General features: G+C 49.9%; 1 protein-coding gene across 1 annotated transcript; it reads left to right on the forward strand.

Moving 5' to 3' along the window:
* The first annotated feature begins 566 nt into the window (after positions 1 to 566).
* Positions 567 to 4,224, forward strand: LOC119269618 (coronatine-insensitive protein homolog 1a-like). Its single transcript, XM_037551489.1, has 3 exons — positions 567 to 1,308; positions 2,600 to 3,074; positions 3,158 to 4,224. The coding sequence occupies exons 1-3, from the start codon at positions 800 to 802 to the stop codon at positions 3,965 to 3,967; spliced, it is 1,794 nt and encodes a 597-aa protein (XP_037407386.1). The 5' UTR covers positions 567 to 799; the 3' UTR covers positions 3,968 to 4,224.
* The last annotated feature ends 13,724 nt before the right edge of the window (positions 4,225 to 17,948 follow it).

Raw genomic sequence — 17,948 nt, forward strand, 5'->3', positions numbered from 1 at the left:
GGGGAGCTAACCTCAGCTCTGCTCACACCGGCCTCATCCAATTTCCGTGTAGATATTTCGAGCAATTCTGTGGCCCAGTGAAGAAGATACCCCCATACAGAAAAACGCCGATAGGCAGGCAGCCAAAACGAGCAAGCACGCAATGATGCTCCCCGCAACCACAAGCCTGTGCAGCGCGATCTTGCACAAGATCGAGGGTGTTTTATCCACTTGCCGCTGAAAATGACTATAGCTGCTAGGCCAACGCTGTCTTTTCAGCTCCGCACTCCGCACTAGAATACACCTTCAGACAAAAACGTCGACGGGGCGCAAGTGAGATCAAATCAGTAATCCTGTGAGAAAAGCGTACGCGATCACCGGCGGCGGCACGCTGGTGAGCGTTGAGCCGCGGCGCGTACGGTGCTAGAGAGTAGAGATGTGGTGGTAGGCTGGTACCGTGCTGGCTGTACCCGGGTGGGCGAGGCCATTTATCGCTCGCGTCCACCGGCGGGGCGGCGTACGTGGCGCGGCGCCAGCAGACGGGACGGGACGAGCCGCGCAGGTAAAAGCTGCCGCCTCCCCAAGTCACGTCCGCCCCGGCTCGCTCCTATCCCTCCCTTCTCCCTCCAATAATTTCGCTTCCTTCATTCACTTCTCCCGTCCTCCCGCAAAGCCCACCCCGCAGCAGAAAGGGAGGGAGCGCGGAGGAATCTCCGTCTCCGCCTCCGCCTCCCCCTCCATGCCCCCGCCCCCCGCCGGGCCCGGCCCAGATCTCCCGCGCGGCGGCCGCTAGCCGATCCGCCTAGCCCCGCTCGATCCGATGGGCGGGGAGGTGCCGGAGCCGCGGCGGCTCAGCCGCGCGCTCAGCTTCGGCTGCGGCGGCGTGCCCGACGAGGCGCTGCACCTCGTCATGGGCTACGTCGACGCCCCGCGCGACCGGGAGGCCGCCTCGCTCGTCTGCCGCCGCTGGCACCGCATCGACGCGCTCACCCGCAAGCACGTCACCGTCGCCTTCTGCTACGCCGCCGACCCGGCCCGCCTCCTCGCGCGCTTCCCGCGCCTCGAGTCGCTCGCCCTCAAGGGCAGGCCGCGCGCCGCCATGTACGGCCTCATCTCCGACGACTGGGGCGCCTACGCCGCGCCCTGGGTCGCCCGGCTCGCCGCGCCGCTCGAGTGCCTCAAGGCGCTCCACCTGCGACGCATGACCGTCACCGACGATGACGTCGCCGCGCTCATCCGCTCCCGCGGCCACATGCTGCAGGAGCTCAAGCTCGACAAGTGCTCCGGCTTCTCCACCGACGCGCTCCGCCTCGTCGCCCGCTCCTGCAGGTAGTCCACCAGCTCTACTCACCTGCATCCGCGCACCTCTTTTTTTTTTTGCCCTCTTGCCTGTTGATTTGTGGTGGTGAGTTCCAGTAATTGTGACAGTTGATCTGCTCATTGATGAATGAGGATTGATCTGGTCTGTGTGTTGGTTGGTTTCGCCAAATGGAGTATACTGGATAAGGACGAGTTAAGAGCCAGTTTCTATAATTAGATATTTGTTTGCTCTATCACGAGCTGTAACAAATACGGTCATGTGAGGGAAGGTGTCAAGTTAGCTTCCACACACTTTGTTTGGGCGCCATGATACACCATGGCACTAGTTTTCTACGACAAATTGATATGAGCAGTATATGCAAATGACTGCCGAAGGGAGATATATGAGATTTGGTGTAGTTCTATGGTTTACCTGTCGTTTCTGTCCAGCATATGTCCGATCCGGCCTCTAGTTTGTAAAATTGACTCAAACCAGCTGACAAGTCCCAACCAAGTCGGGCTTAAGCAAACTATAATGCGAGGTTGCACCAGTCAGGTGATCTGTCTTCCCCAGGAGGGCTATCGTACTACTACTTTGATTGGACTTGAACAGGACTACATCCGTCCCTGTGGAACATCTTGAACCAAAATAAAGTTGCAAGTTGGTGTTTCTGTTACCAATCAATTCTATCATGTTCAGATTAGTGTGGCACTATGTCATGCCGTCATATCGACTTTCAAGCATCATCTTGGTCCTTCCTTTTTACTCTTTTGGCAGAAGCCTTTCCATGTGTCCGTGTTAACTTTGCTTTGTCTGAATTCTGCAACTACGAAGTTGTCTGAGGGAAATTATTTTCCCTTAGAATGCAAGTATGATTTGTGTGAGCTTGTCAAGTTCACATATGGAGCTGGGAGACTAAAGGTTAGCATGCTACAGAGGATCTGTAGTGCTTTAGTTAAAATGCATGTACAGTGTGCTCCTTTGTGCCTGGAAATGCCTCATATGCAAATGTGAATTGAAAAAAATAAAATTGACTTGACTGCAATGGCTGTTCCGCTGTCCCACTATTAATGAAAGGGGACAGAACATGGGGACATCGGGGCATGTTCATGAAGTTTGAGACGTGTCTTTATAGGTTTCCTGGTTCACCAGTAATCCACTTTTCATCGCACTTTCCATTCTTCCTTAGCTTACAACTATTGCTGTGCTCCTTTAGCAAGACATTCGACTGTGGTACATTAATTCAAAGTGATTTTACTGTCACTGCATGATTGCGTGCTATCACTGCAGTTAACATGCTATTCTAAATTATCTTGGCAGATCCTTGAGAACATTATTTCTTGAAGAATGTGTGATTGCTGATGAAGGTGGTGAATGGCTTCATGAACTTGCTGTCAACAATTCTGTTCTTGTGACACTGAACTTCTACATGACTGAGCTCAAAGTGGTGCCAGCTGATCTGGAGCTTCTAGCAAAGAACTGCAAATCATTACTTTCTTTAAAGATCAGTGAGTGTGACCTTTCAGACCTGATTGGTTTTTTCGAAGCAGCCAATGCATTGCAAGATTTTGCTGGAGGATCGTTCAATGAGGTAGGAGAGCTAACAAAGTATGAAAAAGTCAAGTTTCCACCAAGAGTATGCTTCTTGGGGCTTACGTTCATGGGGAAAAATGAGATGCCTGTTATCTTCCCTTTTTCTGCTTCATTAAAGAAACTGGACTTGCAGTACACTTTCCTCACCACTGAGGATCATTGCCAGCTTATCTCAAAATGCCCGAACCTATTTGTTCTCGAGGTAGTGTTTCTCATATACTCTTGTATTTTGGGTGTGAAATTTGTTGTACTCTCATTTTTACTGACAGTAGATTCTGTCAACAGGTGAGGAATGTGATAGGAGACAGAGGGCTAGAGGTTGTTGGTGATACATGCAAGAAGCTACGAAGACTTCGAATTGAGCGAGGGGATGATGATCCAGGTCTCCAAGAAGAGCAAGGAGGAGTTTCTCAGTTAGGCCTGACAGCGGTAGCTGTTGGTTGCCGTGACCTGGAGTACATAGCTGCCTATGTATCTGATATCACCAACGGCGCTCTCGAATCCATCGGGACCTTCTGCAAAAATCTCTACGACTTCCGGCTTGTCCTGCTCGACAGACAAAAGCAGGTAACCGATCTGCCGCTCGACAACGGTGTTCGAGCTCTGTTAAGGAGCTGCACCAAGCTCCGGAGATTTGCTCTCTACCTGAGACCTGGAGGGCTCTCAGACACAGGCCTCGACTACATCGGGCAGTACAGCGGCAACATCCAGTACATGCTACTGGGCAACGTCGGCGAATCGGACCACGGGTTGATCCGCTTCGCAATAGGATGCACCAACCTGCGGAAGCTTGAGCTTCGGAGCTGCTGCTTCAGCGAGCAAGCCCTGTCCCTCGCGGTGCTCCACATGCCCTCGCTCAGGTACATATGGGTGCAAGGCTACAAGGCCTCTCCAGCAGGCCTGGAGCTCCTCCTCATGGCGAGGCGATTCTGGAACATCGAGTTCACGCCCCCCAGCCCCGAGGGCTTGTTCCGCATGACGCTCGAAGGAGAACCCTGCGTGGACAAGCAGGCCCAGGTTCTTGCCTACTACTCCCTTGCCGGGCAGAGGCAGGACTGCCCTGACTGGGTGACCCCGTTGCATCCAGCCGCATGAATGATTGTAAATACATCTAGTTGTGTGTACGTACCTACTGTACCTTATGTTGCCCTTGGGTCCCTTTGGCAAGAACCGTATCTGAATATGGCAATTTGTATGGATGTACATCATTAGCTTAGCTGCTTTGGTGCCCTAATAAGCTAGTAGTGCTGTAGCTGAGGTGTAGTACAATAAGTTGCCGTTGTCGCTTGTACTACTATGTATGTAATCCTGGCAAGTTGTATGCTAAAGTTGCTCTGTGCTTTGATCTTCTCTCTGAAATCTTGATCGGTTGCTGGTTTTGTCTCTGCTTAAAACCACACTGTACTCAAATTTTCCTTTTGCAATGGAGAATGGGCAGTTCTTATATCCAATTCATTCAAAAGTCTGAACTGATGAAGAGATGCAGGTAATATATTTCAACTTTTTCCTTCACGTCCAACTTTTTTTAGTCTTCGACTTGGGATTGATGCATATTTAAAGATATATACTCGTAAAAAGGAAGAAGATATATACTGTAATTTTTTAAAATACCGCGTTGGTATGATCTGGGCTTAAACTTGAAGGCTTTTGGCTTGGATACAATGTTAAATTCATGCTTCAACCAATTCATCTGAAAATTCCATTAAAGAGAGTCGGCCAGGAGCTCTCCTTCGTGGATTACGAGCCTGTTCGGCAGCTCTCCGCTCCTGGCGCAGCCGGAGCGGAGCGGCCCGCAGCCTATTTGCTCAGAGTCGCCAAAGTGTCGCTCCCCGCGCTTCCGTATTTTGCGGAGCTGGATGATTGCCGAATAGGCTCTATATTATACGGGCCTCTCCTACGTGGATCGAGTACGTAGTCCCGGCGGCTACCGAATGATGGAACAAGTGGCGGAGCTACCCCGGAATTCGTGCGGCCTCACGAGGAACGCGACAACGTTGCGTAATACGCAGACAAGAAATGGAGTATAAAATCCACCTCGCTGGTGGCGGTTTGTTCGGCTAGCAAACAAGGCGCGTACTAGATTCGAGGCCTGCCAGCGCCAGGTGAAGAAAATCGAACGTTTCTGTCGGCTTTTGGTGAGGGAATGAGCTCTGCGAAGAAGCGGTCGACATATGTAAGAGTCCAAAAACTTGCTCATAGTTTAGCGTGCCCGTGCATCCGAACGACGAGGCTGATTTAAGCAAAGCGATTCTGCACTGTAGCAGGTGAGAGGCATCTGAGGAGTCTGCCTGACCGGCTTCCGTGAAAAGAGCCACACCCAACCACGACGAGCATCAAAGATTGAGGTGAGGGTGAGCCCTCTCCAGGACGACTGTTACGTACTGAAGAAAAGTTACGGGTGCATTCGGTTTTCGTAGTTCACAGGGCTTCTAGAACAAAAATGCTACACTTACGGGAAGACGTGTCCTAATACAATCAATTGACCGCCCCTGAATTTAACCATGGGGCCCTACGCCCCTACCCATGATTAATCCCGACGCCTCCACCTCAGACCCGTAAGAGCTTTCTTAGAAAAATTCCGCAAGTCCAGCGTCTCTCCTTCTAAAACCTACGAACAGAAGAACCACAGAAATGGAATGTTGTGATATTATTGAAAACTACAATATTGTATGATTGTTTGACCGTGTATAGGGAAAGCAGATAATTCTTTACACGAGAAGCTCGAGTGGGTGATGCTGAAGAGTCAAGTATTTTAATGTTATGTTTAATCCAGAAAAACAGTAAATTAAACATGACTAGTAGAATACCCGTGCGTTGCCGCGAATCTTTACAGATTGCATCTTTGAATACAATGCATCTCTCTCTTAATTTTAGCTCAACGTAATTTTGCTCAGTCTCTCTCTCTCTCTCTCTCTCTCTCTCTCTCTCTCTCTCTCTCTCTCTCTTTCAATTTTAGCTCAACATAATTTTGCTCAGTCTCTCTCTCTCTCTTAATTTTAGCTCAACGTAATTTTGCTCAGTCTCTCTCTCTCTCTCTTAATTTTAGCTCAATGTAATTTTGCTCAGTCTTTCTCTCTCTCTTAATTTTAGCTCAACGTAATTTTGCTCAGTCTCTCTCTCTCTCATGACTCAAAACTTAATTTTAGCTCAACGTAATTTTGCTCAGTGTTAACATTCGATAGCTATCCTGGAAGTGTAAACACTAAAGGGAAATCTTAATTTTTATACGGGATAAGACAACTTTTCGAACTTCATGTACAATAAGAGGAACACAGAAGGATGATCTCACATCCATAAATATCCAAACGATTTTTGTGCATCCACTCTATATACTCCCTCTGTTCCTTAATATTTGTCTTTTTAGAGATTTCAAATGAACTACCACATATGGATGTATATAGACATATTTTGAGTGTAGATTCACTCATTTTGCTTCGTATGTAGTCACTTGTTAAAATATGTAGAAAGACAAATATTTAGAAACGGAGGGAGTACATTATGAAAGATGAGCATCTCACACTGAGAGTTCAAAACCAAAGTGCATGTTTTCAAATGTAAGTCATATCAGTGCACAAGCAGATTGCCTCCAAACTGAAGTCTGAATTTGGACAACACCGAACGGGATTAGTGGTTACATTCACCATGTAGATGACAATATCACATTGTGCTATCCTCTGCATCACATGATCACAGTAAAGCTACAAATAGACAGGGCTGGAGACTAAGCTTCCAACTTTATTTAACCCCAATGCTTTTCAACTAATAAGTAACGATTTTAAGAAAGACATCATGAAAATGACATACAATATGAACCATGAAATAAAATAATATTGAAAGACATTTATGAAGAAATTTCTTAAAGCTTGACCATTGCATCATGAAAATGTCATTGCAAGATCTAACTTTGCCCAGTCTCGGGGCGAGGGACTGCCGCATTACGCACAAGTTCAGATAGGAATGGAGGAAGACGGAGTAGGGTTTTTTTTTTTTTTGAGGCTAGGAAGACGGAGTTGGTAGCCAATAAAGCGAACTTGAACTAGAGGCTTCTTGCTTTGACTCTCTTGCCATCCCAAGGCTAGATCGATCTCCGCGGCATGCTCCATGATCGCGGTGTTTGTGTGAATCTGCTGTGTGTTTAGTTGCCATCGTAGGCACGGACCATTGATGTTCTATGACCGTCGCCGCTAACCAGCAGAGCCAATGTCGGGGTTCGCCTGAGCCCTGGGCATTGCTTGAGTTGATGTCTTGGCTCCGGTCTGGAGCTCCGGTGGTGTGATGAGATCTTTGTCCGCAACCTGTTTGATAAAATGCGGCTGCAGTTTGTGCTAGAAGAATGCGATGACACCGCGCCAAACTCTCTTGCCACTTTGCCAGCGATGTTTGGTGCACGTGAGGGGTCAACAGGAGGATGGAACGTGGCTTGCTCTTATAAAGCTGGAGAAGTTTGCAGAATCTATATGATCTCATGGGCATGAATACCTGATCATTTGTCTCAAATGGGTAAATAATGTTTATGGCGCACTTACGAATGGAAGGTGGCGTGAGTCAAGGAGCTGGTGGATGTGATGACAGCTTAAAATTGCTGTACTACTACAGCTTAAAGTTAGCATCGCAGATCACATACAAGCATGATACATGAACACCTGAAGTTCACATAAATAACACTAACCACATAAAAACAACAACAAAATTTACATGTACACAAGGTAGATTCTGAGTGTTAGTTTTGCGTTAGATTGTTAGTCTGATTGCTGTACATTAGTTGCCCCATGTTTGTTAAAAGCACCTCACCTCATATGACTAGCAACGACAAGTGTATCATGAAGTAAACTACTAACAGACTCCAGTCTGCTCATTTAATTCTTACAGAAATACCTTTGTGACATAAAATGTCATTACTATCTAATTTTAACTTGAGATTTCTAAACCAAGGTGTAAGGTCAAGGGAGAGTACTCTGAACAAAATGGCATGGTTGAAAACGTTTTCACTCAAATAAAACAATAATCCAGGTGTCATACAGATTATATGATTATGAGAATATCGTTGGCACTAAAAACCGAAACCAGTAGATTCCTAAGCAAGACGAAAGAAGGCAGGAAAACAAGTATTTATTTGGCATAATTACATGAAAAACACTTCTGTGAAGTCAATTTCCCATAAACTTGGACATGAAAGTTGTTGTATTTACTGCTAGTACTCCCTCCGATCCATATTAATTGACGCTGCTTTAGTACAGCTTTGTACAACACTAAAATTTGTACTAAGGCAACATCAATTAGTATGGATCAGAGGGAGTACATTTGTTAGGCTTAGCTGAACAGAACAAAGAATTAAATTACCATATAAATTATTAACACAAACAAAAAAATGCATGGTTTAAATGACCAAAAAATGAATTTTGTTGATACATGCTTTTATGGGATGAAATCATGTAAGATCATCAAATTGACATGTATTGGACTGAAGTCAAGCGGATATGTGTAAATTTTTACATACTTCCTAAAAATACGAGAATGAAAATTGTTTACATAGTGTGAACATATTTTTTGAAAAGGGGGATGCCCGGCCTCTGCATCAGAGCGATGCATACGGCCCTCTTATTAAGCAAGTAAATATGTTCCAAACAAGGTCTGAAAGTCTAGAAGTCTCCCAACGACAAAAAAAGAGCTCATACAGAGCCAGAAAAGCTAGAATACAAACTAGCCAAATAAAGGACGCCACAACCGGCTGGCAAAATAGAGAGATAGGTAAACTAATTGCCTATCTTATTACATGACCGCCATCCAAGCCGGTTGAATATATCCCGAGCTACCATCTCCCAGCGGATAGATCCAGTAACCAAATGCTCCTGGCCTCCGTCAGAGTGAGTAGCGACCACGAACGGATCAATGCCGTGGCTCGCAAAATAACCTGCAAAAAATGAATATGTGATATCCTGTTAAAAACCAAATCATTTCTACAATTCCATACAGTCCACAGCAGGGCACAAACTCCTACATGAATATGTCTCGCCAAGTCAGGCTGTATCCCGTTAAGCCACGTCCTAAATAACGTGTTGACAGAATTTGGTGGAGTAATATTAAAAGTAATATGGACCGTCCGCCATAAAACTTTGGCTAGCGGTCAATCAAGAAAAAGGTGCTTGATCGTCTCATCCCGATCACAGAAACTACACCTAGTAGGGCATGTCCAATTACGCTTTGTCAAGTTGTCCTTAGTTGAAATAACTAGTTTATGGACGAACCACATAAACACTTTTATTTTTAAAGGAACTTTGACATCTCAAACATGCTTGGAACTAGGAATTAAGCTCGAATTGATAACATCAATATACATGGATTTAACTGTGAATACTCCAGACCTAGTAAGCTTCCAGCATAATTCGTCGGGTTGTTGAGAAAGATGAACCTCCATCAGTCTACGTACTAGACGGAGCCATTCTTCCCAACGATTGCCCGCTAGCGATCGTCTGAACTGAATATTAAGGGGGGTAGATTGAAATACCGTTGCAACGAACACCTCACGTCGTTGAACAGTACGATATAAAGACGGGTATTGAACGGCTAAAGGTCTGTGAACATATAGATAAAATGGTTTTTTCGCCAGCATGGTTCTAATGGGGTAATGTATATTTGATAGAGATGAAATCATGTAAATCCTCGACCGACTATTGAGTTGAAGTAAATTGTATATAAATCCTAACAATCCAGAGTAAATTGTATATAAATCCTAATAATCCAAAGTAAGATGCCTGTAAGGTGCAAATTATCAGGAGTACCTTTTGTTAATGGACTATACTCTATGGTGTGACAGGACAAATGTGCAACGCGCGCTGGATGTAACATGCATCAGCTATACGTCATCGACTCATCATCGAGCGTGTGCGTGCACGGCCGATAACGTGCGGACTGTGTCGCGCCATAGGACTTGGTTGCACAAGTCAGCGCGTTATAATTGTCGTTCGTTAATACATACATTTATAGTGCAATTTTGATGACATTACTTTTCAGTACAGACCAATATGTAAAGTCCTCGGATAGTGGCATATGTCTAATTGTTATCTGCATGCAGACTGCTACTCTAGGCCACAATACTACTCCCTCCATTCCAAAATTATTGTTCAAGGGATGGTTCTAATGGGGTGAATATGCCGGTGGATGCTTTGAAGGGAAGATGGGTAAGTCAGCAGAGTCTGCACATCCATTGCTCTATTCATGTAAAGACGTAAGTATTATCAACATTTGATGAATTCATTTTTTCAGGGTTTTGTGCTGTCAGACTGAGAGGGTTGCAGAGTCGAAGACATGCTCTGGTCGTTGGTGCTACAATGCGTGAACTGTTAAGTCAGGAATTAGCATTCAAAATTTATCAGATGCTCATGTGAACCAATTCTCTACTTACTCGCTCTTCGGCAGTTCTTGCAGAGCAATCTACACACACTGATGAGCAATCGACTCATTGAGCATAATTTCAAAGGTTTTTTTGGAAGACCTTGCATTCGTTGTGGGTACGCGGAGTGCTGCACTTTCTGACTGTACTAAAGATTCCAAGCGTGACCTTTGCATCTGAACTGGAGTATTTCATTGCCCATTTGTGATCCATCTCTACTAGACATGTCTGTCCACAAGGTAATGAGCATGATTTCTCTTGTAATTTTGCTTGTTTCAGGAATGCCTACCGATATTACTGTATAACTAGTAATTTACACTTGCAGAGTCATGTTAAATATGTATGACTAAGTAGAAATGTTTGTTTAAAATCCACTTACAATCTGCTATCATGTGGGGCGTTGCGTACAAGCGCGGGCCACGCGACCAGGAGCAACAGCCGACGGCCACAACGGGCGAGGCGTGATCGGGGCAGGAGTCCTGATCCGTATGCATTGGTTCCTAGAATAAAGGAGTAGTTTGTTAGGCATAGTTTCCAGTTTGTTAGCAGCCCATGGGGCCTTTATATATCGTGTAATCAACACTCTTTGAGGGCAAGCAATAAATCATTATCTCCTATCTCTCCCTCTACTCTTAATCTCATCTCCTGCACCATTGAGCAGTTAGGCAAAACCCCTAGCGCTCCTATCCACCGAGACTACGAGCTACGTAGTCGAGGTCCTGCTGCCTTGGGTACCGAGGTCCTTGACAACTTGGTATCAGGTTCCAGGTGAAAGAACATGCGGTGCCCCCATGTTTGGTTTTGGTAATTGATGACAATCTCTATGGACTAATGGTTTCCTTGAGTTATATTTAAAGGTTTTGTCCATAGGCTTTTCTTGGAGTACATGTGTTAGTTTTAAGGAGAGTTTGTGTCGACCAAGGTGCTATTCAAGGAATTATCCAAAGATTGGTTATTTGAGAGTTGAGCTTATTGCAAGCATGTCTTGAAGAAGAAGATTGTGTGATCATTCATGTTTACCTTCAAGACATCATCCAAACGAAGAGAGTTGGAAAGATTCAAGGTTGATCAAGACTAAGTCAAGAGTGAATCAAATTTATCAACTCACAAAGAGTAGAAGATGTACCGAGAGGGATCAAGTGATCCCATGGTATGGTAAGCATTGTCCATTGCACTTTGTGTACTAACCCATGGTCTATGTGAGAGTCTATGTGGGGTTAGGTACGTGTCCATGGGCTTGCGTCAAGAGGATGATATCATACAACCCATGGGAAGGATGACATCAAGTGGTGATCGCCATCAAGATTGCCGTGTGCAATTTCAAGTGGAGAATCACGAAGAGATCAAGTGCTTGAAGCTTGCCATCCATTGTGGTGTCAATGAACTTGTGAAGATGTGCCGAAGAGTGGCTCACCCATAGTGGAGTATGGGGGAGCAATCATCTAGTCTTCATCGACCCAACGCAATCAAGAAAGGTGGTCCATCTTGAGGAGGACAAGATCGTCATCATCTAACTCAAGTGGATCAGGTGCAAGGCAAAGGTTTTCCCTTGATAGGTTTTCTATTTTACCGGTCTCATGGTGGTAGTTGGGAGACCGGGTTATAGGATCGATAGCCGTACTATCAAGGGGGGCTCTCAAGTGAGTAGCTTGATCGTATCGTTCGTCGAGAGCTCAAACCATTGCATCCTTGCTTCATGTTTCTTGGTTCTTGTTTGGTTCTCTTTGTTAGTCTTAGAGCTTATGGTCATCTTGATGACAAACTTGGTTTCATCGAAAACGGAGTTCGCATGCGTCTTCTATGATGTTTTCGGTGTTGTAGGTTTTACCTGTCTTATCCGAGGAAGGGTCCTCACCATTTTCTTATGGGCCTTTTATAATTTGCTTCTTATTGATATTTCTTTCAAGATTGTGTTAGCCCTTGTCGCTAACTTTCCAACAAACTTGGTTTCATCGAATTCGGAGTCCGTTTGCAAAAGTTGTGGCAGTTTTGGTGTTCTGAAAAGGCTGCAGCGGTACTACCGCGAATTGGAGCGGTTGTAATTTTTTACTACCGCGACTCCTACAGCGGTAGTACCGCTCCGGACCAAAAACTCGTCCCAAGTCTTGCGGTGGTAGGCCCGGATGTTTTTTTAGTACCGCTCGCAAGCAGTAGTACCGCTACCATTTGCGGTAGTACTGTGAGGTCGAGCGGTAGTACCGTGAGGACGAGCGGTAGTACCGCTCCGGCGGTTCTTCTGGCCTTTTGCCTCCTTACTGTTGTTTTTCAAAGGGGTACTTCCGCCCTAGCGGTAGTACCGCTCCTTGGAGCGGTAGTACCGCTCTATACGGGCTGTGAGCATAACAGTTGGATTTTCCCCCACCTATAAAAGGGGGTCTTCTTCCCCAATGAACCTTATTCTTTTAGCTCGTATTTTTACCCCATTGTTGACCTTCTTCGAGCTTTCTAACTCTCAATCCCTCCAATGATTCTTGCTAGTTCTTGAGGGAAAAGAGAGAGGAGATCTAAATCCACGTTTCCACCAATCACTTTCTCCTCTAAGTGAGGGGAACCCCTTGGATCTAGATCTTGGAGTTCTTCGTATTCTTCTTTCGTTCTTCCTCTCATTTTCTTCCCTAGCATTAGTTGCTTTGATGGGATTGGGAGAGAAGGACTTGGGCACTCCGTGTGCCCTTGCCATTGCATTTGGTGCATCGGTTTGAGTTCTCCACGGTGATACGTGGAAGTGAAATTTGAGAAGCTTGTTCCTCTTGGGTGCCTTGGCGCCCTAGACGGTTGGTGGTGTTCGGAGCTCAGTCATTGTGGTGTAAAGCTCCGGGCAAGCGTTAGGGTCTCCAATTAGGTTGTGGAGATCGCCCCAAGCAATTTGACGGGTACCGGTGACCGCCCCCAAGGGTTGCCAAAGTGTACGGGTTCGGTGACCGCCCCCAAGGGTTGCCATTTATACGGGTTCGGTGACCGCCCTCAAGGGTCCCTTAGTGGAATCACGACATCTTGCATTGTGCAAGGGCGTGAGGAGATTACGGTGGCCCTAGTGGCTTCTTGGGGAGCATTGTGCCTCCACACCGCTCCAAACGGAGATTAGCATCCGCAAGGGTGTGAACTTCAGGATACATCGTCGTCTCCGCGTGCCTCGGTTATCTCTTACCCGAGCTCTTTACTTATGCACTTTACTTTGTGATAGCCATATTGTTTCTTATCATATATCTTGCTATCACCTAGTAGTCTATCTTGCTTAGCATAAATTGTTAGTGCACATAGATGAGCCTAGTTATTGTAGGTTTGTGCTTGACAAATTAACCGCTAGGTTTATTCCGCATTTGTTCAAGCCTAAACCGTAATTATTTTAAAACGCCTATTCACCCCTCCTCTAGGCGACATCCATGATCTTTCACCAGGCCTTCCTCTTCCTCTTCCGCGCTACCCCCGCAGCCCACCCCCACCTCTGCATCCGCGCCCAGCCCACCTCCATCGCCACCATCCGCCGCCACCTCGGCTACTTCAGCCATGACGGAACCAACCACCGCGTATTTGGCCAAGCTGCTCGAGGCCTTGACTGCAACCGTGTCGTCCCTGCAGAGTCCGTGGCAGCACTGCAGAAGGAGAAGTCCGCCTCCTCGTCGGGCGCTGACGGCGGCCACGACGGGAAGCACCACAACGATCGACCCCCGCGGTTCCAGAAGATGGATTTCCCCAAGTTCGACGGCAAGTCTGACCCTCTTGCATTCATCAACAGATGCGAGTCCTTCTTCCATCAACAACGGATCGCCGAGGAGGAGAAAGTGTGGATGGCGTCATACAATCTCGAGGGTACTGCCCAGCTGTGGTATATGCAGGTCCAGCGCGACGAGGGCACACCGCCATGGCGCCGCTTCACCGAGCTGCTCAACCTCCGCTTCGGGCCACCCCTGCGCGCTAACCCGCTGGGCGAACTGATGGCGTGCAAGCGCATGACGTCCGTCGTCGACTTCCAGGAGCGGTTTGAGGCGCTCCTTCCCCGGGCAGGCTACTTATCGGACACACAGAAGGTTCAGATCTTCACCGCGGGCCTCCAACCACCCCTCAGCCTCGACTTGGAGATCCACAACCCGCAGTCCCTCGCCGTCGCCATGAGTCTCGCCCGCAAGTTGGAGTTGCGTGACCAGTGCGCGATCGCCTCCGCGCCACCGGTTTGTTTTCAGCAGAAGGGCATCCTGCCGGCGCCCGTACCATGCCTCGCGCTCCCCCCACCGGCACCACTAGCCGCACCCCAGCATGCACCCGTTCTGACGGAAGGGCGCCAAATCAAGCGTCTGTCACAGGCGGAGATGGAGGAACGCCGTCGCGTGGGCCTCTGCTTCAATTGTAATGAGAAGTTTGGCAGGGGCCACAACCGCGTGTGTCAGCGCATCTTTCTCCTCGACCTGGCGCCAGATGACGACGACGACGACATGGCCTCCGCCACCGCTGATGCCTCGCCGGCCGACCCTCAGATCTCACTCCACGCAATCGCCGGCATGCGCACGAGCGAGACAATGCAGATGCATATCACACTTGGGGGTGTCTCCCTCCTCGCCCTGATCAACTCCGGCTCCACCCACAACTTCATCGCCGAGGAGGCGGCCGCCCGCGCCACACTACCATCCCCCACCCCCGAGAAGATGCGCGTGACGGTGGCCAACGGCGAGTGCGTTCCGTGCCAGGGCGCATACCGCGCCGTGCCCTTCCGCATCGGCCGAGAGGCGTTCTCGGAGGATTTCCTCGCCTTGCCGCTCGCGGGCTACGATGTCGTCCTGGGCACGCAATGGCTTGCAACGCTTGGACCGATCCTGTGGGATTTCCGCACCCTCTCCATGACGTTCTGGCGGGGGGGCCATCAGGTGTGCTGGCGCGGCATTGCAGGATCGGCCGGACCAACCCTGAAATCATGCAGCGGCCGCGACTTCCTCGACGCCATCATCGCCGAGTTCGACGGCATCTTCGCCGAACCCTCCGGCCTGCCACCAAACCGCGGCCGCGACCACGGCATCACCCTGCTTCCCGGTCCCGCCCCGGTGACGAGCTGGAGCGTCAGTGCGCCGCCATGCTCGCCCATGGCATCATCCGAGTGAGCTGTTCCGCATTCTCCTCGCCGGTCCTGCTGGTCCGCAAGCCCGACGGGTCCTGGCGCTTCTGCATCGACTACCGCGCCTTGAACTCCATCACCGTCAAGGATGCGTTTCCGATTCCGGTGGTGGACGAACTCCTCGACGAGCTCCGGCGCGCTCGTTTCTTCACCAAGTTCGACTTGCGCTCCGGCTACCACCAGGTGCGGATGCGCGCGGAGGACATCGCCAAGACCGCCTTCCGCACCCACGACGGCCTCTACGAGTTCCTGGTGATGTTGTTCGGCCTCTGCAACGCGCCGTCGACGTTCCAGGCACTCATGAACGATCTGCTACGGCCGTACCTGCACCGTTTCGTTCTCGTCTTCTTTGACGACATCCTCATCTTCAGCGAGACGTGGGCCGATCATCTCCGACATGTGCGCACCGTCTTTACCGTCCTGCACCAACACCGGCTCTTCATCAAGAGATCCAAATGCGCGTTCGCCGTCGAGTCGATCTCCTACCTGGGTCACACCATCTCCGCTGCAGGAGTGGCCATGGATCCGAAAAAGGTGCAGGCGGTGGCCGACTGGCCGCAGCCTCGCTCGGCGCGCGCGGTCCGGGTGTTCCTCGGTCTTGCGGGGTACTACCGCAAGTTTGTCAAGGAGTTTGGCGTGGTCGCCGCGCCCCTGACGGCCCTCCTTCGCAAGGACGGCTTCTCCTGGTCGCCGGAGGCGGCAACAGCTTTTACCGCCCTCAAGACGGCAGTCACCATGGCCCCCGTACTCGCGTTGCCAGACTTCACACGGTCGTTCATCGTAGAGTGTGACGCCTCTACATACGGCTTCGGGGCCGTCCTTCTCCAGGATCAGCACCCGGTGGCTTTCTTTAGCCGGCCGACCGCGCCTCGTCACCGTTCCCTGGCAGCATATGAACGGAAACTCATCGGCCTGGTGCTCGCTATTCGCCATTGGAGACCGTACCTCTGGGGGCGCCAATTTGTGGTAAAAACTGATCACTACAGTCTCAAATTCCTCCTTAACCAGCGCTTGGCAACCATTCCACAGCACCATTGGGTCGGCAAACTACTGGGGTTCGACTTCACCGTGGAGTACAAGGCCGGTAGTACGAACACGGTGGCGGACGCCCTTTCCCGCCGCGACACGGAGGAGACGGCGGCCATGGCTATATCTGGTCCTCGCTTCGACTTCCTCGATCGCCTACGGCAAGCTACGTCCACCGACCCGACGCTCGTCGTGCTGCGCGAGGATATCACGGCGGGCGCTCGGCAGCTGCCGTGGTCGCTCTCCGACGGCCTCGTCATTTTCAACGGCCGCCTCTACATCCCGCCGACGTCCCCACTACTCCAGGAGCTCCTCACCGCAGTGCACGACGACGGGCACGAAGGCGTCCAGCGCACGCTGCATCGTCTCCGCCGCGACTTCCACGCACCTAACCTTCGCAAGACGGTGCAAGAGTACGTCCGCGCCTGTGGCACTTGCGAGAGGTACAAGTCCGAGCACTTGCACCCCGCCGGTCTGCTGCTTCCGCTGCCGGTGCCCACGGCCGTGTGGACTGACGTCGGCATCGACTTCGTGGAAGCGCTCCCTCGCGTCGGCGGGAAGTCTGTCATCCTCACCGTGGTGGATCGCTTCAGCAAGTACTGCAACTTTGTGGCGTTGGCCCACCCGTACACGGCGGAGTCGGTGGCACAGGTGTTCTTCGCCGAGATTGTGCGTCTCCATGGCGTTCCGCAGTCCATGGTCTCTGACCGCGACCCCGTCTTCACCTCGGCTTTTTGGCGGGAGCTCATGCTCCTCATCGGCACGAAGCTGCACATGACGTCGGCGTTTCATCCACAATCGGATGGCCAAACGGAGGCTGCTAACAAGATCATTGTTATGTACCTACGTTGCCTCACAGGGGATCGTCCAAGGCAGTGGCTCCGGTGGCTTCCCTGGGCCGAGTACATCTACAACACCGCCTACCAGACAGCGACCCAAGAAACTCCGTTCAAGCTCGTGTATGGCCGCGACCCTCCCACTATTCGCTCTTATGAGCCGGGCGACACGAGGGTGGCGGCCGTGGCAAAGAGCATGGCGGAGCGAGACGAGCTACTCGCAGACGTCCGCTATCGTCTACAGCAGGCGCAAGCGGTCTACAAGTCCTACTATGACAGACGCCATCGCGACGTTCGGCATGTCGTCGGCGATTGGGTCTGGCTTCGTCTTCGCCAGCGTACCGCGTCTTCTCTCAACTTGCCAACCAGGGGCAAGCTCAAGCCACGCTTCTATGGGCCGTACCGTGTCTTAGAGGTTGTCAACGACGTCGCCTACCGCCTTGAGCTTCCGGCACGCTCGCGCCTCCATGACGTGTTCCACGTGGGCCTCCTCAAGAAGTTCTTCGGCATGCCTCCAACTGCACCGCCGGGTTTGCCTCCGATCCACAACGGTGCGGCTGTCCCGGAACCGGAACGCGTGACTCGTGCACGCCTAGCACGCGGCGTTCGCCAGCTCCTCGTCCACTGGAAGGGCGAAGCTGCATCATCGGCTACGTGGGAGGATCTTGACAGTTTCGTCGAGCGCTACCCCGCTTTTCAGGTCGAGGACGAGCTGCTCGT

The sequence above is a fragment of the Triticum dicoccoides genome, chromosome 3A, assembly GCF_002162155.2.
Source record: "Triticum dicoccoides isolate Atlit2015 ecotype Zavitan chromosome 3A, WEW_v2.0, whole genome shotgun sequence".
Classification (NCBI taxonomy): Eukaryota; Viridiplantae; Streptophyta; class Magnoliopsida; order Poales; family Poaceae; genus Triticum; species Triticum dicoccoides.

Excerpts from the sequence above, each read along its gene's own strand:
- LOC119269618 (XM_037551489.1), top strand. The coding sequence starts at position 800 with ATGGGCGGGGAGGTGCCGGAGCCGCGGCGGCTCAGCCGCGCGCTCAGC. Across the intron at positions 1,309-2,599 it reads CTCGTCGCCCGCTCCTGCAG|ATCCTTGAGAACATTATTTC; the intron begins GTAGTCCACCAG and ends TTATCTTGGCAG. Across the intron at positions 3,075-3,157 it reads CGAACCTATTTGTTCTCGAG|GTGAGGAATGTGATAGGAGA; the intron begins GTAGTGTTTCTC and ends TTCTGTCAACAG.